We start from the raw sequence: 22,148 nt of genomic DNA on the forward strand, positions 1-22,148 counted from the left end.
CTCAAAATTTCCAAATCTTTTTATTAGGTCAATATTTTTTCACTATTGAAAAAAATATTATCATTCGAACAATCTCTGCATCTCTAGAAATGTGTAGGAATCCCATTACATTTTTTCCCATAAACACAAAAAAGACCTTTTATTTATGCGTATATTAAGCTTCCTTGCCCTACGACCCCCACCAATTCTAGGCACTTCATGGCGCATGCTCTTCAAAACCACACAAACTCACAAAACTAGAGAAGTAAGCTAACAAAGTCCATGTTATAGTCCTTCAAAAAGGAATATTTTGGGTAAACTCCTTTTTGGTGTAGAGACTCGAGCAACAGAATTATATCAACTCTCAACGTGAACAGTTCATATTTCTACAACAGTGCAAATATTCAATAGTAAAATCTTTTAATCAAGAATTAATTTACAAAGCAAAAAAAAATAATTTTCATTAACACAGTAGAACATTTTTTCTATATAATTTGCTGCTTCTTTAAATAAAACAAGAAAAAACGCATAGAATCAATAAATGCAATAATAATCACAATTTTCCTTTGCTTTGTGTGCTGCAAATTAATTGCGAATAAAAATAAGTGCTTGAAAAAATCTTCTGAAAAAAAAACAGGATTTGCTTGAAAAACTGAAAAAAAAAACTAAAACCTTTTTCTAAATTTTACTTTCGTGAGCGTAGTTGCTAAAGCAGAAAAAGTAAACCTTTTTTTCTTATATATACTCTTTTTCGAATTTTTCCTTAATTTTTTTTTTAATAATGCAAAAATTACCTAAATACGTTTCTTTGTTAGAGTTGTGTGAAAAAATTTTCAATTTCTTTGTCTTAATATAAGCCCCCAAAATCCTTTGCTCAACCCACACCCACCCACTTTGTGTTACATTTGTATTTCTTCACAACTTTGTGTGTGTATATGCCGAAAAAGTATAAAAATTTTTGTGTGTGTACTCCTTGAAAGTCATCAACAAGGAGAGATAACCAGAGAGAGAGAAAAAGATAAAGGGTGGGAGAGTGAGAGAATTTTGCAAATCAAAAGAAAACAACAACACTCTACAAATGTTAATGTAAAAACAAAACATAAGGACTGATTGTTTACAAAACGATATACGTCTATTTCCAGCCACCAGCTCCACTCTCCCCGCCCTCTAGGTGTAACCTTAACCCAACTATTCAATTATTGACCCAGAACTGTTGTTGCGACTACACATAGATCAATTGTGTGGCCGTCAATCGTGTTCAAATGCATTTCTTTGTTTAACCTTACGTCCTTTGTGTGTTAACATTCCCTGAAAGATAGACCTGTTCGTAATGTTTGCAGCATTATCATAGCTTTTTTTTTTTGTAAATTTGTACTATTTTTATTTATTTTTCAAAATTTAACATTTAATCAATGAAATGCATGTTTTCTCTAACACCTACATATTTTCGTGTTGACTTTAACAATTTTATCTTCTTATTTTTTAATGGAACTTTAAAATCCTTGTAACAAATTTTTTTCTATAAAACATAACTAACTGCCAAATAAATTGCGTCCATCCAAATTTGAACAAATCAAGACAATAATGAAATAATATTTGGCGTCTAAACGGATATTTCAAAAATCCTTTTTTGAAATCCGTTAAATCGCACAAAAAACATATACAACATTTTAGCTGGTAAGTATTGTTCTGTGCGATATATACATAGCCATTAAAATCGAAAAAGCTATTCACAAACTTAGATATACAAGTTTTAAGGCTAGGACACAAATATCTTGTATAATTTAGTTTTTGAAGTTACCATTACAATATCGTTAAACAGGTAAACCATAAAACTAGGCATGGATAAAGTTTTGCTGCACCAATTGTTCATTGCTTTTATCATATAATTTTAAAGAAAGAGCAACAACGACATGATTATTGATGTGGGTAAGAAAATCTAAACAAATATTAGAATAGAAATTCTACTCTGAGTTTCTATTGAACCTTGACGGAACTGTTACAGACTCAAACAATTATAAAGCTATAAAATAGCTTTACTGAATCACCCTGTAATTAACATGATCAACCCTGGGACCAAGGCATATAAGGTAGTTTCAGTATTACAGAAACAACAATGTCCGCCGCCATACTGCCACTTTGATTGTCAGGCAAAATTGACAGCCTATTTCTGCTATCCGAATTCTAGTCTTCGTACAAAGCGAAAAACAGCTGATTTTGGTTTCTCTAAAGAGTGTCTAAACGAAAATCGAAACGAAAGTCAATGCGAACGAAGACGTAACGTAAGCTCTAAAATTGGGTTTCTCTACCTCGATTCGTTCGCATTTTGACGAACTGAAATGTCAAAACTACTCACTTGGTAAAGACCTTTCGTTTTGTGGAAAAAGGCATTTATAAATAGGAAAAACTTAATAATTGATAAATTGATTAAAGCTTTTATTGTAAATGTGTGATAAAAGTTAATTATATCGATCTATTTTTTCTTTATAACCGCCATAGAGACCGTTTAAAGGAAAGTCTAACACGAACAAACACATACATTTCGAATGAAATACACATTAAAAGGAGAACTGAACTGTAATTATTTTAGAAATATGGAAATACAAATCCTTATCTCTCTACGCGGGCTAATTTGTTAAAAAATTATTGAGCTAAACCAAATATCAGAAGCGGGAAAAGTTTGCCAAAAGAACGGCGACGCCAGATTGAATTTTATGGAAAATAATATTTAAAATGTATGGATATTTTTCAGGAAATTTAAATAATTGAGATCTGGTAATGCTAGCATTTGACAGTAACGTAAGCCATGCCGAACGAACGAAAGGAAGTTAGAAAAACCCAAATCTAGACGAAAGTGAGTGACTACCCTTCGTTCGCAATTGTTTTCGTTCGGATATCAGAAATAGGCTGTGAAACTAGTTCCACAATTTGGAGATTTCAAAGAGATAAAATCTGGAAATGGATCGATGTATGCTTCGAAATATTAGGAAATATGTTGCGGTTCGTAAGAATAACTAAAGTAATTCTTACCATCAACTATGAGGACAATTTATTTCCATACTTTTCTCATATTTTTTTTTTCATAAATTTAAAGCAAATGAAATATTTCAATTTTTTTTTATAAAATAATTTCATTTTTATTTGTCACATTTGTTAGTTAAACATTGGCGTAGCTACAACCTTCTCCTAGGAGTGAAAGCTACAATATGTGCTCATTGGTAAGATACCCCAAAATGAGAAACAATTAATTCGTGTAGATGGGAAAAAATCAGAATATTTAATTAAATAATATATACTCATAATTTGAAGAAATACTGCATGATATTTGGTAAGGGGGAGATGACAAACCCATAAAACCCCTTTTGCTATGCCTATGTCATTAAGCAAATATCGACATTCAAAGTTCTGCTCAAAATAAAAAACTCGTGATCGCCTGATAGCATGAATCCTACCTTACTACACATGCACATTGGAAGATTATGCGGCGATTTCACCAAGCATGTTTTGGGGTTTGAAATGTTTTCCCTTTATAAGCATTCCAAAACGAGTCGTTTTTTCCCATACAAGATATCAAGTTCAAAACACCAAGTTTGCCTCAAAAACAATTCAATTTTAGAATGTGAGTCCCCTAATTTGGAAAATGCCCCGACTAAACATACTCTTTTTAAAATATGGAAATAAATATCGTAGAAAAAAACTAATAAACAAAGGCTTTGAAGAACATAAGGAAGTGAAATAACTTAAAAATATTTTTCCTTTGCGGTCACGGTATTTATTTGAACAAACGTTGCAGATATTTGAATTTAGAGTAAATGGGAACTTCTAGTTTCCATGATAATTGTCCAACTAAAATATCTCAACTCGGTGTGAACGTTTTGGGAAAAACGATTCAAGAAAACGAGTGAGTGGGAACATACATTAGTGAGCTGATGAAAAGTATCTTCCGGGTCTAGACACCATCTGCTAATGTTATCAAACCATAATAAATATTCGCTTTAACATACACATACGGTTTATTTTAATTTTCTACAAACGTTGTGGTATTGCTTTTGTGGGTTTTAATTCAGAAATTTATGAAAACCCAAACGTTATGATATTTTCCGACGCAAACGGCAGTACATTTGAGAGACACGTCGACGCAAACTTTATGATATTTTGTTGGCAGAGTCCTCTGGTGCTTCAGTTTTGCTATGACAAGACTGCATCTTCTTCTAAATTATCTTTGGGCTCCCTTAGACTCTTGATTCCATTGTTATACCACTGTGGTGACCTTCTCTTTTATCACTGAATGATACCCGATTCCATGTTAAGCTCAACGACAAGGGACCTCCTTTTTATAGTCGAGTCCGAACGGCGTTCCACATTGCAGTGAAACCACTTAGAAAAGCTTTGAAATACTCAAAAATTTCACCAGCATTACTGAGGTTGGGTAATCCACCGGTGAACAACTTTTTGGTCTTCGGTCGAAGCAGGAATCGAACCCACGACCATGTGTATGCAAGGTGAACATGCTAACCATTGAACCACGGTGGCACAGAGTTCCATTATGCTGCTCAGTGAGTACACTAAGTTATCCACGACAGCGGCTGACTACTTTAGACCTTATGTCTGTATTGCCTATGGCCTTTATAGCTGCTCGACTGTCGATGAAGAAGCTGATAAATACCGCTACTAATACGTTTGTTCATTTTAGATTCATCTGTATACATATTCAGAGGTATCCCCATTTCTCACCACTCTTCCATAGTTGGTATAATGTATTCCGGCTGATCATGTTAAAAATGCTTAGCCGCTATGTGACGCTCGGCACGAAGTTCTGCTCTTCTGTGTATCTAAGCTCATTATCGTATGGACTGGCCCCAATTAGTTCCTTTGAAGCATCAGTAGATGTGGTCCTCATAGCACCTGGCATATACCTCAGTATGTACCGTTCTATGTATCCTATTTATTTTCGATATCTGGCACCCATATGTAGCCACATCGCCTATAACCGCAGTATAAAGCCAATTAAAAAAGGAACTTCGCATTCCCCATCGTTTCCCGACTAATTTCTGACAAGAGTATTATGCGTTCTATGGTATATTCCATCCAGTTCAGTTTAGAGTCCAACAGAACTCCCAAGTATCTTGGTGATGATAATCACCTTAACCTTCCACCAGGCCTTTGGTTTGTAGCCAAAACGCAATGAGACGCTCATTAACTCCAAATAGGTTTCGCTCGGAAGAAAGGAATATAACACTAATCAATATCAAATAGCGTTCCATTTGTTAACTTTCTAAAGACATGATGAAATACAATGAATCTACTTCAGTAAGGCAAAAACTTTATCCAAATTTTGGAGTAATTCTATTTAAATATATTTTATGATTTTGTTCCCTGTAAAAAAGATCTACAAAACTATTTTTAATTTTTTTATTGTTAAAATGTTAATAAACTCAATCAGCATGTATAGTCTTAAGCAAGCCTCTTTGTGATTGAAAAGCACTTCCTCATCCATAATTGTTATTTTTATATTTCGAAAAACTCCCATACCTTCAAAAGTTCTAATTCAAATTGAATACCCATGCACTTGTAGTTGATGTTGAATGTTAACAGATGTCCAATATTACCGCAGATTCGATCAACCAATTTCTAGAATTTGCATTAATCTTACAAAACCTCCCTTTTAAAATGCACATCCATGGCGGGCAAAGAGTTAAATGTCCTCTTCCATTTGGTTGACATTTTATAATTCCCATTATCCACACCTCCGTTTTTCGTATAAATTTTAATTAAACCTATTGCCATCTCCTGTGGGTGGAACCTTAAGGTGAGTATTAAGTTCGAGTTTAACCGCTAAAATCGCTAAAGTGAAAACTAAATCAGTAAGAAAAATGCATGAAATTATACGTATCTATTGCAAATTTTATTATAACTTCATGGGGAAAAGCCCAAAGCAAATTTTCACAAAGTTTGTATTCCTTAAAATGGATTATTAAAGAAAAGTAATCGTGAAAAAATTACGTTTTTAGCGGCTAAACTCGAACTTAATACTCACCTTTAAACAAAATTAAAAGGTCACTTTGGCTAGCATGTACGTAAATGTCAATTCGTTTTTTGCAATGCCTACCAACTTTATCATCATGAATTGTATATGTATCCTGCGTCCCTAAAGTCCTTGTTACTTTCAAACCGCAACATTGACTGTGATTTTTATTGAGAGAGTGAGATATGACGTCTTGATTAACAATGTTGTACCTTCACATAAGGTCATCACTAATGTCATCAAGGATGAATAGATATTCTGGATTGCTGGTAATTATAGTGATTGGTTCAATGTCATTTATGTAATAAGAACATTGGAAAACTAAATGCGATGTGATAAACGAAATTATCACTGTGTTCCGCCAGCCTGTTTTTTCTGGTAAATGTAGAAAAGTTATATATGCACCTAACAGTACGTCGTCTTATGTGTCGGACTCCATCACAATTCACGATACCGGCTAAACATCCACCCCAGGTTATGATTTCCACCACAGAACAGCTTTCGCATTACTTCGAGGTAGACGCTAACCTCTTCTTCCGACTTCTGGGTCAAGACTAAATCTTCAATTGCTCATGTCGGTCATGTCCACCCATTTCTTGCGAAGAACGTGCTCTATAAGACACCTTACAGCCTGCCAGTTCCTCCAACCTTGTATGGTACAAAGTGAGAGGAACTTGTGGATTATATTTTTCGAGGAGACATGCTCAATTTCATCTTCCAGCTCTCTCCGCCGTTCTGCTCAACGGCTACAATCGACGATACCAGCTAAACATCCATCCCACTATATCTGAGGTTACGATTTCCCCCTGAGAACTGCTTTTGCATTACTTCGAAGGGGACGCTGGGTCAATACTAAAGTTCCAATTCCTTATGTCGCCATGTCCACCTATTTCTTGCGAAGAACGTGTTCTATAAGACACCTTACAGCCTGCCAGTTCCTCCCACCTTGTATGGTACAAAGTGAGAGGAACTTGTGGATTATATTTTTCGAGGAGACATGCTCAATTTCATCTTCCAGCTCTCTCCGCCGTTCTGCCCAACGGCTACAATCGACGATACCAGCTAAACATCCATCCCAGTATATCTGAGGTTACGATTTCCACCTCAGAAATGCTTGCGCATTACTTCGAGGGGGACGCTGGGTCAAGACTAAAGTTTCAATTTCTTATGTCGCCATGTCCACCTATTTCTTGCGAAGAACGTGTTCTATAAGACTCCTTACAGCCTGCCAGTTCCTCTAACCTTGTATGGTACAAAGTGAGAGGAACTTGTGGATTATATTTTTCGAGGAGACATGCTCAATTTCATCTACCAGCTCTCTCCGCCGTTCTGCTCAACGGCTACAATCTACGATACCAGCTAAACATCCATCCCACTATATCTGAGGTTACGATTTCCCCCTGAGAACTGCTTTTGCATTACTTCGAGGGGGACGCTGGGTCAAGACTAAAGTTCCAATTTCTTATGTCGCCATGTCCACCTATTTCTTGCGGAGAACGTGTTCTACAAAACGCCTTACAGCCTGCCAGTTCCTCCCACCTTGTATGGTACAAAGTGAGAGGAACTTGTGGATTATATTTTTGAGGAGACATGCTCAATTTCATCTTCAAGCTATCTCTGCCGTTCTGCCCACACCCTACATCCAAAGAATATATGCTTGACATCATCCGTGACCTCCTTTCTCTTCCTCATACGGTCAGATACTTTCGAGTGTTACCATGACCATAGAGCATCTGAGTCATGTAGTACCATGTCTGCTCTCTAGCCATTATTGTAAATCGGATATAAATCAGTGTGTCCATTACGCTTTGTCTCGATCCTCCTTCGTCTCTACGATTTACCTCTGGTCTCTTATTGGATGTTCGTTATCGCACCTTGTAGTTTGGGTTCGAACACTGTTTTGCGCTCAATCGCTTGGAGGTCGATAGCATCTTCTGCTATTGCTAATGCAGCTTCCCCTGATACTGTGTGATATGTTGAAGTTATTCTCAGAGCTGTCGTTCTCTGTCCTGAAATCAGCTTGTTCGACTCTGCAGGGGCCAGATCTCACAACCATAGAACACCGCTAGCCTAGATTAGAGGTTAGATTAGGTGGCATCCCGATGTATCAGGCTCACTTAGACTATTCAGTCCATTGTGATACCACAGTTGTGAACTCCTCTCTCACCGCTAGCCTAATAGTTCTAGGGATCGGTTAATCAGAATATAAGTAGATAAGGTTAAAGTAGCAGGCCGATTTGATTCAGGCTCACTTAGGTTATTCAGCCCATAAGAAGATAACTTTAACAAGAAAGAAAAAATTAGTTGGTCTAAAATTTCGTTTCGGAGGATCGTAAATTTAAAGGTGAAATTTACTAAAAAAAATAGTAAAAGTTATATTTATCTTTGCTCCGACTGTCAAAATGTACTCTTTAAGGATCATGGAAAAATTATCATCCGATTTTATGGACCAATAAATAGATCAATATTGCTTTCCTATGGCACTACAACAAAATACAAAATTACATGCGTATCCATTTTAACCAAAAATTAAAATATATGACTTTTTTTTAGATTAATTACAATTTTAAATGCGAGCTAATTGGACATGCAGATTAAGGAATTGGTATTATTATGCTATTGAAAAGAAAATTCCAGATATCAATCTTACAAGCCTGACTATATATGTGTTTCAGTGTTGGCTAATCAACATTTCCATAGTCTCTAGTAGTCTTTTAGATACATACCATGAATCCGCTTAGCAAGCAAACATAGGTTGCTCCACAAAATATTATTTCAAATGAGTGCAAAAAATCACATTTCTTTCTCCCCATTTTTTGTAAATATTTCAAATTTTTTATTAAGCATATACTTTTTTTATTCAATTTACTTACTAACTTTTAACTATCTTATTAAAATTGTTCTAATACACAAAGATTTTTGAATTAATTATTTAGATAACGGTTGATTATTATTATTATTATTCTGGACTAATCCATTTTTATTTATCACCAGAAACCCCAATGCCTGAAGCATTAACATTGCCCACTATGGCTGACGCTGAGCCAGATTTGTCAACATTTGAGAATAAAACAGGACTGGCGGAGGACATGAAGTTTCTGGCCTCTATGCCAGAACTTTGTGATGTAACATTCTTGGTGGGAGACACCAGAGAGCCAGTTTGTGCTGTAAAGGTAAAATTCTTAGGAGAATTGAAAAATTAAACAAAAACCACTTAACAAATATTTATTTTTCCTAGGCTGTTTTGGCATCACGCTCACGTGTTTTTGCCAAAATGCTTTATTCAGCCCCATCACCGCAGAGGAAACGCGAAACATCCACCAAAGAGAACAAGTTAAGGCTGTTCCTGAAACGTTCTTCCGAGCCTCTATTGAATTTGCAGAACGCCGCCCAGCAGGTAAAATTTTAAAATGAAAATAAATTTATATTTTACTTTTAGTGTTTTTATTTGATGTGGTCTCAAATATAGCTTTGTTGTTTTTTGTTTTCTTTTAATATTAAATTTTATATGTAATTAGTTTTGTTTTTCTTTAAAATCCAATAACATTACCAAACTATATTTCATGTAAATTTTTCCATTACTTTTTCTTTTACAAACATATTTTTTCGATAATTTGTTATATATAGAGAAGTGGTTTCACCCAACAATTATCCCCCATACCCGAGGTAAAGTAAATTTTCAAGTTGAATTCATAGAAAACTTGACTTGAAAATATATGCCTGATGATTTCATATGAGCATAACTCAAATATTTTACTCTATTTTCCAAATTCCTTCTACAACACTATAAACAAGTGTGTTTTTTAATTGGCCTAAATATATAAAATATTACTTAAATTGGTGTCTATCTAAAATACTCAACTTTGCGAATACTTTACCTATATATAATTATTCAAAATTAATTTAATGCCTTGCAAGAGCAAAATCTTTAACGCTGCATGTTTTATATATCTAGCACCTATAAATATTCTTATTGTATTAATTTTAGTATTAAATAAAAAATGCCTTTTAAAGCACAACATTTAAAATAGTTCTTACCTTAAACCTATTAATATATACATGATCTCGTTTTCGATTGGAATAGATTTCCTAACTCAATTTTCTATCTCTACGAATATGATATGATGAACAAGAAACTTCGCCTTTTTAGCAAAAAAGTGACAGAAAGTCCATTTAAAGTTGTTGCTAGAAAGTTTCTGGAAGGGGGTTCACCCCAAGTGACTTCCTAGCACTCCTATGTTTAATGTATTCAAATTGAAAAAGAAAATGAATATTTTGAGGCATGTACCGTTACGTTCAAACTTCAACGTTATTTTCTATGAGTCACCCTGTAAATCAAAAATCTATTACTAACAAGGTAGCATATCTAAAACATATCTGTGTAATATGGCGTTCTCACCAAGCATGTTTGAAATGTTTTCCCTTTATAAGCACTTCAAAACGAGTCGTTTTCGCCATACTAAAAAACAAGTTTTCCTCCAAAACACGTCAATTTTAGAATGTGAACCCACCTAATTTGGAATTTACCCCGAATAACATACCCTATTCACAATATACATATGTCAAAATATTAAAATAACTTTCATAGAAAAAAAGGAATAAACAAATGCTTTTAAGAACATGGACATGTGAAAATAACATAAATTTTCCCTTTGCGCTCGCGGTAATTATTTGGACATACGTTGCATATATGTGAATTTGGAGTAAATGTGAATTTCTAGTTTCCATGGTAACTGTCAAACTAAAACATCTCAACCCGGTGTGAACGGTGGAAAAACGAATGAGGAAAACGAGTCGGTGGGAACATAGCATAAGCCCAAAATCCGCCAATGAATACATTGGCGGATAGCGGCGTGCCGCCAAACTATCTAATGCTTAGTACTAAGTTCGTTTCTGCGAAAAACGAATATCTTCATATATCTCCGTAAATAGGGTCTCAATCCCAGGAATGTTAACTTATTTATGCAAAATAATATGCCTGCCTATTTTTTCGTGCGAAAAATCCAGAGTTGTATAAATATGTGTCTGAAAATGCTCAAAACAAAGATTTCGCATTTAATCCGCGCTAACGTTTTTTTATATGGAGTATAACAGTTTTTCGTGCGAAAACGTGATCTTAGTACTAGGCTTAAGTGTGAAAATAAAAACATAGCGATTGGCGGTAGACGAACACTTATTATCGTGTATTTCTTATGGGAAGCCCAAAATCCGCGACGAAATACCGTGACGGCTAGTGGTGTGTGGCTTAATTAAAATATATTCTAATTCCTTGGCTGTAAAAGGTATAATGTTGCCATCGCTTATCTAGTCTTTGAACTCACCACTTAGCATTGTTGCTGCTTGGTAACGTGGAAATTAGTTTTTCTTGAGATAAATCAACAAATAATACAAAAATTACATATTTCTATTCAACTCCTTTATTAAATATTGAAAAATCATGCTATATTGACCATCAAAAACACTCGGAAACAAGCAAAGAGGACATTTTCGCCGACAAGCTTTTTGTCTTTGTCGTGTCGGCGAAAATATTTCGCCTACCACCTGTTGCTATGATTATATTTACACAATAATTCCTTGGCGATAATGGTATAGGGTTGCCATCGCATAACCGCACGTCTGACAGCCGATAGATTTGTTCCAGTTATTGTTCATTTTATTGTTTACAAGCTTCCAAAGCATTTTGATCTATTTCATACAGAAGTGAAGTTATCTGTGATGGAATTCAAAACCCCTACAGCATTTAAATATGAATAAATCTTTGGTTCGTTACCGTGATACTGGTATTCCATTGCGTCCAAAAATTGGACAAAAACAAAACGCTAACAACAGGTTATTTCACGCATAGCCTGAACGTACTATAAATTACTGGTAATCTCTCTTAGTATTATTCATCTGTCGTTCTACCAATTATCCTTCGTCTTAAAACTTTGTTATTTTTGCACTTATATTATATATTTAATGATTTGCTTCATACATTAGCATTGATTACATCATTTTACATATATTATAGATATTAGCAAAATCTGATCGTATCTTGCTTCTAAAATATACAAAAAAAAACAAAGTTTGGTTAATTCGCCTTCCATACTAAAATTTTATGTGTATAACTTTTCTGACATTTTATATGAATAACCTGTCAACCTTGATTTCATTCAATTGAAATACTTAAGATTCAAATCAAGGTCGTCATGTGTTTTTGTTTTTTTTTTTTTGTAAAACAATTTAAGTACATCCAGTTGTCAAAGAGAACTTCAAACAATGCTTACTAATAACAATATAGATTTCAAATATTTTGACATTTGGATGCATTTTTTACAGCTGATTGATTTTATTTATTTTAATTGGTTTCAACATGAGTATAAATGTTCTCAGAGTTCTTTGAGAGGTTTATGTTTTTACAATAAAGATGAGGAGTCACAAATTCCTAACAAGATTTTCATTGATACATTTTCAGCCCGCTGGTCAACAACATCAAACCTTGATCATTGAAGAATTTGAACCGGATGTATTCCGTCAACTTATCGAATACATACACACCGGTTGTGTCACTTTACAGCCACGCACTTTATTAGGTAGGTATTTTGCAATTTATAGATTCCAAATACCATACAAGTTCTTCTTTTTAAGGGGTCATGAACGCTGCCGACTACTATGGTCTGGAAGAGTTACGACGAGCCTGTGCCGGCTTTGTTCAGTGTTGCATCAATGTGGATACTGTTTGTGCTTTACTATCCTCGGCGGAACGTTATATACAATATAAATGTACAAAAAGTTTAGTTCAAAAGGTTTTGGAATTTGTTGATGAACACGGTAATGATGTCCTCAATCTGGGTAGTTTTACTCTATTGCCTCAGCATGTAGTGCGTTTGATTTTGGCTCGTGAAGAACTGAGAGCGGATGAGTTCACAAAATTCCAAGCTGCTTTAATGTGGAGTAAAAAGTACAACGACAACAATCCGGTAAGTTTGAGCTCATATTCCGACTTCAGTTTGAGGACAATTATTTGCCTTCTTCCTCCCAGAATATCGATATGAAAGAGATCTTGGGTAATTTCTTGGAATACATTCAATTTCATAAAATTCCCGCCAATGTTTTGATGCGTGAGATACATCCTTTGGGTTTGGTGCCCTATTCCATAATCATGAATGCCCTGGCCTACCAGGTGAGTAAGCTTCTTGTTTCATTACACTATAAAAGCATAGCATTTTTAACACGAATCACTTCGAATACACTACATTTATTGGCTTTCCTAATTGATTTCGAAATTAATGCTTACAATATTGTTTTCTTTTGTCCATTCCTCAAATATAAAAATGATTATGATCAATGCCACGACGATGACGATATTTTATCGTATTATTCTAATTTTAAAATTGCTTGCATCATGATCGTTTTTTGTTGTCGTCCCTTATGTCCCCCCTTTATGCCTGATTCTAACACTTACAGGCAGACCCAGAAAGTATCGACCCCGGAAAATTGTCTCCCAACTCTAGTCGAGTGAGACGTGCTCGACAAAATCAAGGCAGATCGATGTCTGTGCAGAGTTCACTTGATCCCTATGGTTCGAATACAACTTTGAGCTCCAGCGGCAGCAGCGATCCCACTAGTGGCCCACATAATACCAACTAACATAAGTTGAACGGCCCCTCCTCCTCCTCCCATCACTTATCCGGACGTCATAAACACAACCAATCCTTACCTAAAATTCGCAAGGCGAAATCTCAAAGTTTCCGTACTCGACGCAGCCCCAGCGATCGTCGAAGTCCCATTAATGCCCAAGGGCCACTGACATTGACAGCCATGTTGGCGGCTAATGATAAGGGCCTAAGTCCTCATACGCCTAAGAGCCCTGTCTTGCCTCATCCGGAATCGAAGAGTCCAGGAAGTGTTTCACAAAAAACACCAACAACATTGTCGCGACAGGGTACCCTTAGAGCTTCCCACAAACGTAAAGGCAGTATGACGGGATCATTGTCGCTATCACAAGGTCGCAAAAGTCCAGTAGGATTTAATGATCGTAGTCCCCAAGGCAGACGTAGTCCTTTGCTCATTTCAAACGATCGCTTAAAATCACCCAATGAATTGCCACTACATTCGAACTTTGGATCTACATCACCGACAGTGCGCAGCCCTTCGGGGGAACGCAGCCGAAGTCCTACATTCAGCATCCACACACAGGAACGGCGTTCCCCCATTGGCAGTGCCGCTCCCCTGGACTTTGCCCAATATGGAAGGAGTCCCACTTCGACGGTACATGTTCAAGATGGCAATCGTTCAACGTTTGACTCCTCAACAGAACAAGAAGAATCAGCAATTCGTACACCGACAACGGCCTACAAAAGGCCTTCAATCAACCTTTTTACTCCGATTTATTTCAGTGGTGATAAACGTAGTCCAATTGGACCAATACCACCCATAACAGTTTCCAACCCAGCCGAGACCTACCGCATGGCCGAAAGTAATAATATGGGCAAGACCAGTGAGAGTCAAAAGGAAATGGAACAGCAGAAGCAACAACGGGAGGAGAAGGATAAAGCTGAAGCAAAGAGCGGCAGCGGCAGTAGCGACAAAGAACAACAGCCTGAAAAGAAGAGTGTCATGCGTGAAATCTTGGCTTTTGTGCGCAAACCTTCCAAACACATTTCGACACGCACCAATCGCTTTGCTAATGCTTTTACGCGAGCCGAAACAGGGTCATCTAGGGGACCGCTTATACGCCAAAGTACTTTTTCAGCTAGTCCGGCAGCCTCGTCAACTGCTGCAAAGAGTGCTGTACAAAAACAAATGTCCGAAGTTGGATTCGAACCAAAGATGTCACTGAAATTCTCACACTATGCCAAAATGTCTCTGAAATTACGTCGATCTGCTCGTGACGAGGAGAAATCCAAGCAACAGCTGCCACAACAACTACAACAGCAGCGTTCTTCAAATGATACACAAAGAGCCAGCAATGATTCCTCCGGTACCGGTAGTGGTCTCCTGAATGTCCAAGAAGGCAGTGCTTCGGGTAGAGCAACACCCTTGAGTGATATTCCATTTGAGTTTGCTAATGTCCATTTCGAAAAGGTAGGTGAATCCTATATCAAGCATGATAAGAAACAAGACGACGAAAGCGTGGAAGATACCGCAGATCCCACCACAGACATAATCTTAGCTAATCTTGTAGAGGAGATAAATAATTCTCTTAAAATTGCCTCATTGACTACCGAAAATTCTGGCCAGACTCATCACTTCCAGAGACGTTCTGAAAGTCGTGAGCCCATCGAACCACGTATCAGCGAGGAGCGGGAATCGGATTCCATTGACTTAGTCATACCTGAAGATTTCCGCTCCGAGCTGGCTGAGATTTTAAAGGGATACAAACCAGAGCCTATTTATGTTAATTTAATCGAATTGAAAAAAGAAACAGATGATGCCGAAGTAGCCGCTAAAAAGGCTATCGAGGCAGCAGCTTTAGGATCATCTACTGATAAATCCCCGTTACAGTGTCCCACCATAGAATTTGTGCCTCCTTCGAGACGTTCTTCATTTGATCCTCCGCGTTCGTCATTTTTGGAAACATTACGTAGTCCTGGCGCAGACACCGATGCCAGCTTGCAACGTTTAGAATCGGGGGGTGATAGTTTTGAAATGGTCGAGGGCGATCGTAAATCAAGTCGTGCAGAATCGAGTTTTGAATGTCCATATTCATCGCGTGAGACAAGTTTTGAAATATCACGCTATCAATCAACAAGCTATGAGGACCAGAGTTCTAGTTTCGAAATTGTAGATATCGATGAGAAGAGTAAGAATTCTAGAATAGATCTAAGGAAATCCTCTATTGAATTGGTCGATGCCGAGACATTTCAAAGGTCCAACTCCTCTCCAGGGCGCAAATCATCTTTAGAGACTCATTTTGATTATACTCCTTCTGAGGCTAGTGGCGGTGGCGGCTGTTTTGGCATTAGTTCCATAAGATCACCCAATTTTCCTATGACCAAGAAACAAAAGACCGAAACATTTAAATCCCTGCATATCTCACCCTTCAGTGCCTTTTCACGTGCACGTAGTCCCCTTTCCAATCAGACTTCCTCCAATTATAGTTCACGTGACAGTTACGATTCTAGTTCGTCGGCCGGTCACCATGACCAACCACAGCGTAGTCCCTATGCTGATCCCACTAAAAAACATTTCCCTTTAACCATTAAGCAGAAAGAAGAGGAAGTTAAGACGTTTTTGTGCACCGACCAACGATGCGCTTCAATTTTCGAACCAAGGCCAAGTTCAGTGCTGACTCAACAATTCTCAACAGGTTCAATGTCTACACCTTCGGGGTATGCTAATGGCACACCAAGAGCTCTAAGCGCTGTGGGTAGCAGTTTGGGTGGTGGATTTTCAAGTGGCAGTGAATTTGATCCACCTTCGCCACGCAGAGCCACTAGTGCTTCACCAAAGCACACCTTTACTTTCCGCATAGTTATGAAGAAAGTCGACAGTTCGCCAGAAGCACTATGTCCGGAAAGACATCGAAGTCGAATAATTGACCGATATCGAAGACGTGATAGTCGCCGAAGGCGTCTACAAATAGCAGGGAAAAGTGTTTAGATGATGGGGACTTAGAGATCAAGTTTTCCACTTCATGGATCCGATATGGATTTTAGTAAATATGTAAAGATGGGCTCGATCTCAAATACCACTACTTATACCACATCCTGTAGCTAGTCAAATTATGGCGTTTTCTTTTATTGTAAAAAATGCACACTTTTTTTGCATTTTGCCCGGAAAATGTACTCTTTAGGTTCTTTTCTAAAAAAACAGGCAAAAGTGCGAAAAGGCTTTGAATTCTGTTGTGAAAATAGCGCCACGCATAGAGGCAAATTACGGGCATTTTCAGCACTGCCAACAAACGAGAGTGCTGCGATTGCCCTGTTTCCTTGTTTGAATTCTTTTCTGCCCGCTGAAATGATAGCATTTTTTTAGGTTGCTGGTAACATTTTAAAAATGCGCATTCTGTACAGACAAAATGAAGGCAAAGCCAGTGTTGCCAACTCCCCAAGGCCAAAAAGCACCAAAAATATATTATAAATTCTAACATACCACCTTCCACCACAAAATCGAAAATTCAATGCTACTAAAAAAAAAAAAAACTTCCGAAGATGTATTATAGAACTTTTGTGAATTGAATTTTAAGAAGTGGGCATTAAAATCGAGTTTAGCTACTAAAATAGTCATTTTTTCACATTGGCCATTATAATAAAATTTGCATCAAATATACATAATTGTATACCTTTTTTACTGATATAGTTTTCACTTTAGCGGCAAAACTCAAACTTAGTACTCACCATTATGAACCGCTATTCAAGTATACACTTTGATCAGTTTTAATGCTTTCGTCAAATTCATTTTGATCAGTGATGTGTTTCAACTTTCAAAATATTAATATATGGAAGGAGTCTATGCTTATTTCAGTTGTGCGTGCTTTTGTGAATTTAATACAAACGTTTTTAATGACATCTTTACCAAATTCAAAAATTCGACACTCATCGCTCGACTTTCCTACAGAATACCCTAAATTAATTAAAAAATAATCAATACCAACTTCACAACAATCAAATTCTATATTTGGCAATAAATTTGAGTTTCTTCGGCTCTTGAAAGTCTAATCCTAATTTTTGTATCAATTAAACTTAATACTGTTCCAAATGAAAAAAACACCAAAAGCACTAAATGAAAATGCCAGAAAGCACCAAGTTGGTGCTTTTTTTGAAAAGGCACCAAAATTGCAATTTGGTGCTTTTTAGAAATCAAAAAGCACTAAATTTGGTGCTAAAAGCACCAAATTGGCATCACTGGGCAAAGCACTTTTTTCAGAAAAGAAAACACCATTAGTGTTTTTTTCCAATCAAAGGTAAAAATACCATGACTTGTTAAAACAGTGATTTATCTTTACTATGTTCTTCCCAAACCTTAGAATTTATACGAGACAATCATGGACAAATATTCCATATGGTCCATTTAATGTCTTTGTATGCCCGAGAGTTATATCCTAGAAATCCTGGGAGAACTTTTAATCATCCACATAATAGATAGAAAATTTCCAATTTTTTTTATTTTCACCCCAGGAAATGTTTATACAAATATAAAACTAAAACAACCCGATTCTAAACTCAAGCTCAAGGTGTAGTTAGCAAAAAACAAAAAAATATATAAATAAAAAAAAAGTTTTTTTAAAACAACCTTTCTATCCTCAAAATTGCAAACAGATATTTGATAAAATTTTTAGATTAACATCAAAGTGTTTTCATCCAAGTGTTTGTTAAAAAAAAAACTAAAACAAAAAAATATTAAAGGTTCAGAATGCACAATCTGTGGCATGTTGTTTGTCTGTTTGTTTTTTTTTTTTTTTTTTGTCCCAAATACATTAATAATTTAATTTTTAATCATAGCATATTACAATTGTGATTATGTCAGATCTCAGTGGTAGAATGATAAAAATTTTAATGGTGGCGTATTTGAGATTAGTTCACCACATCCCATTACTGAAATATTCACCCAAATGACAAATACGCCAAATAGAGTTGCTCTATTGAAAAATATTAAGAAATATTTGTCTATAGAGAAAAAGGAAAGTTTGTCAAAACTCATTTCATACAACATTTTTTCATGAACTATTTCTATTAAATTTTCTTAATCAAACAAACAAAATATTAATAAAACATACAGCATGTCAATGAAAAGATACATACTCTAGGTAAACCTGAACCTGAACCCAAAAGACCTTAAGGCGCCATCTTATGATTGTAGAAACCCCCTAAAAAATCTAAAATAATATACGAACAAATTGATACAATAATTTTTCCCTACGACCATTGTACAAACTTCACTAAAACAAAATTGATATAAAAACAAAAATATCTTGGAACTGTTTTTTGCGTATATCATATTTGAAAATAGTAATTTTATTAATATTTGTAAAAATAATAGACACTGATCCAAAACGAAAATTTTTTTTCAAATTTTTTTCAATTCAATCTAAAATGACAATCCTAAAGAGTTACAAAATCCCCATAGATATCAATCGTGCAAACGAAAATTTTTATCCCTTTAAAATCAAAGCAAATATGCAAGAATATTGAAATTTGACATATGACATAACTACATTAGAATATAAAGTGAAATAAATGCATCCAAGTATACCTGATAATTGTTAAAATAATAATAATAATAATTAATGCAAGAACTTTCCCTTAAATGTTAATTCTACTCTTTGAAATATAAAAACCAAACTTTAGAAAAGTGATTAATTTGTGAAATATAGGATACAAATAGTACCCCGCACAATGTTTGTATGAATTATAAAAAATATCTAATCAATGCAAATGTCGCCGTGGTTGCCAGGTTGTAATTTGATAAAGAAACTTTACCCCAATTTCCGGTAGCTTTCGTTGTATTCATTAAACAGCTGATTCCAGTGTTGCACATTTGAGGTATAATCGAGTTACGTATTTTCTCTTAGTTCGTCACGCCTTGTTAGACAAGACAATTTCATTACTTCGCATTATTAACTGCACACAAACTGAAATAACATTTGCTCAAAATTAATAAATTGCCCTATAATAATTCAAATGAACCTTTTATATCTGATGATCATATCGATAGGCGATATACAAACATTTGGTTACGAGCATTACTTATAGGATACCCAAAATAAGTAACGAATTACCGCGACAGCGGTCATGTTATTCCGTTGCGGATTTTGAGCCTCCCATAGATTTGCACGTTCGCTTATCGCTATGGTTATGTTTACACACTTGTTTCAATTCACCTTGTGTATGAATCACCCTGTTGTATAAAGGTTGCGTTACTAAAACAACTAACAGGAGTTTACAATTATTTGCAGTTAGATTATACAAAGATAAAGTTTTTCTAACTACCCAACCCAAAGAAATTTGTTAGTAGGGATAGCGGAAAAGTCTGTTAAAACAGCAAAAAATCTGTTGAAAAAGGGAAAGCAGTCACTGTTTGCTGAAATAGCAAACATTGTCTGTTATTTATTAAACTCGATTACACGAAAACATTTTTTAGTTTGGCTATGCTAACACAATTAAAACAATATTTTATGAATATCTACAGTATTCGCCCAAAAATCTGAATATTTATCAAATTGAGGCATGACAGCAAACAAAAATATACCAAAAACTACTTTCGGTTCTTAAATATTCTTTGGGAAAAAATTTTATAATTTGTTGTTCATTAGACCCTGAAGTACAAAAATATAACAGCAGACATCGACTGCTGTTTTTAGCAGACTTTTTTCTATCAGTGTATGTATATAAAATGGTGATAGCTACTTCTCAGGAAGTGTGAACATATATTTATTGAATTCAAACTGTTCAATCGAAACAGCATTACAATTATTGAAAAGCTTGTGTTTCTCCAGTAATAAAATGTTAACTATATTTCACAAAATTAATTGCTCTTTTAAACTTATTTCTAATCAAACTGTTGCTGTTTGAAATTTATAAATGGAAAAAATCACAAATCAAAAACGCTTAGTTGTAAACAAAACATTTTGAACATATTTTTAAAGCTGGTCAAGGGGCCGTACTATTTATTTGTAATCTAATATCAAATAAATATTTATATAATTACAAAGAAAATATAAATATATATATTAAAATATATATGTAATGCGCCATCGATAGTAATTAAAAAGCAGAGTTATAATAATAATCTGTGGGCTTGTTTGTTATATTTAGCTTTTTAAAATTATTTTTAATTAAATCCCAAAAAAATTAAAAAAAACTAAATAGGTTGATTATAATTATATTGACCAAAAAGAATGCAAGTAGAAAAAGTTTTATTTTTGTTTTGTTTTCTTTTATATTTGGCTTTTCTATATCGCTTATTATAAGTTGTAGTTTTTCCTATAATTTTTAAATGCTTCAGTTATAGACTATTAAAAATATACCAAATATTAAATAATCAGTTAAATATATGCGTTTGGCCTTTTAGTATCTGCATCTGGATGTAGTTGCAAAAGTAAACAAAATATTGGTGTTTGTTATATTCCTTTTCAATCAAAAGAAAATCCAATAATTCTTTCTACAAAACTTTTTCTATTTGCAGTTTTATCTAAGGGTTTGTATACAACAACAGCCAAAAATAACAAAATATTATACAAATAATATCTGTTTTAGAATAAACTTACATCTATAACAGACTATACTAATTTCATATGAATTGTTTACAAAAATAACCTTGTATTGTGAAATAAATGATTTGTCCTGATTTGTGTAATGGGAGAGAATTTAATAAAATTTACAAAGTGAATAAAAAAAAAACTTTTAAGAGAATATATATGTATATTTATTAAAATATAATTAAGAAATGAAAAATTTGTCTTAAATCAATTTTAATTGTGTATTTCTATGCATAAACAATTGTTTATTGCATGAAAATAAAACAAAAGTATTACAAATTTCTAAAGTTAATTTATTTAAAAAAAAAAATTTAAGCTTCATGGTAAGTTTTAGAAACACAAGCAATCCAACAAATAAAAGCAACTGAATTTGACAAAAAAATCGATTAAGAACACATACAAGTAGAAGAAAATTGTTTTTGTTTTATTGATTCTACCTTATAAGTGTACCCTGACCAATTTAGAAAGTGCATAAACATAACCATAGCGCTAAGCGATGGGCGAACACTTGTTCACGTGTATTTTTTATAGGAAGCCTAAAATCAAGGACGGAATACGGTTGGGGGCTAGCAGCGCGTCGCCATTGCTTATCAGTTTTGAACTCGCGGAAAAATGTTTCGCCTACCGTCCATCGCTATGGTTATGTTTAGCCACTTAACCAGTATTAAAAACGTTTGAATTCATGTCAACATTAATAGGTCTGTTTGCGTACTTTTTCAGTAAAATCTTGCAACAGAGTAAAGTTGAATTTACGAGGATGACATCCGGGACCAGTTATGTGTTAACACTTTCTAGTTTTTACTAAAAGAAATCTCCAGCGCAAATCTTAAAGTGCTATATATCTTGAATTCCCAAATTGATTCTCTCTCTCTTTTGTTGGACTCCCAGAAAAGAATGTGTGATAATTATCAAAAATTATCGGGTATTAGAACGGAGCTAATATTTGAAATAGTGTTGAGCTCT

At 34.9% G+C, this 22,148-nt stretch overlaps 1 protein-coding gene across 4 annotated transcripts; it reads left to right on the forward strand.

The window, feature by feature from the left end:
• Positions 1-295: 295 nt before the first annotated feature.
• gprs (speckle type BTB/POZ protein) lies at positions 296-21,094 on the forward strand. Of its 4 annotated transcripts, XM_075312237.1 has the most exons (10): positions 302-389; positions 1,558-1,656; positions 8,999-9,177; positions 9,243-9,401; positions 9,632-9,670; positions 12,459-12,576; positions 12,632-12,963; positions 13,026-13,166; positions 13,451-13,501; positions 13,640-21,094. In XM_075312237.1, the coding sequence occupies exons 3-10, from the start codon at positions 9,007-9,009 to the stop codon at positions 16,586-16,588; spliced, it is 3,960 nt and encodes a 1,319-aa protein (XP_075168352.1). In that variant the 5' UTR covers positions 302-389; positions 1,558-1,656; positions 8,999-9,006; the 3' UTR covers positions 16,589-21,094. The 4 variants fall into 4 exon arrangements, with proteins under 4 accessions (XP_075168349.1, XP_075168352.1, XP_075168350.1 ...); XM_075312234.1 differs by lacking the exon at positions 1,558-1,656 and having other exon boundaries at positions 296-389; positions 13,451-13,778; XM_075312235.1 differs by lacking the exon at positions 9,632-9,670 and having other exon boundaries at positions 13,451-13,778.
• Positions 21,095-22,148: the final 1,054 nt, after the last annotated feature.

This window comes from Haematobia irritans, chromosome 5 (assembly GCF_050003625.1).
Source record: "Haematobia irritans isolate KBUSLIRL chromosome 5, ASM5000362v1, whole genome shotgun sequence".
Lineage (NCBI taxonomy): Eukaryota > Metazoa > Arthropoda > Insecta > Diptera > Muscidae > Haematobia > Haematobia irritans.

Coding starts and splice junctions, on each gene's coding strand:
- gprs (XM_075312237.1), top strand. CDS start 9,007: ATGCCTGAAGCATTAACATTGCCCACTATGGCTGACGCTGAGCCAGAT. Junction 9,402..9,631: donor TGCAGAACGCCGCCCAGCAG/GTAAAATTTTAA, acceptor TGTTATATATAG/AGAAGTGGTTTCACCCAACA. Junction 9,671..12,458: donor AATTATCCCCCATACCCGAG/GTAAAGTAAATT, acceptor ATACATTTTCAG/CCCGCTGGTCAACAACATCA.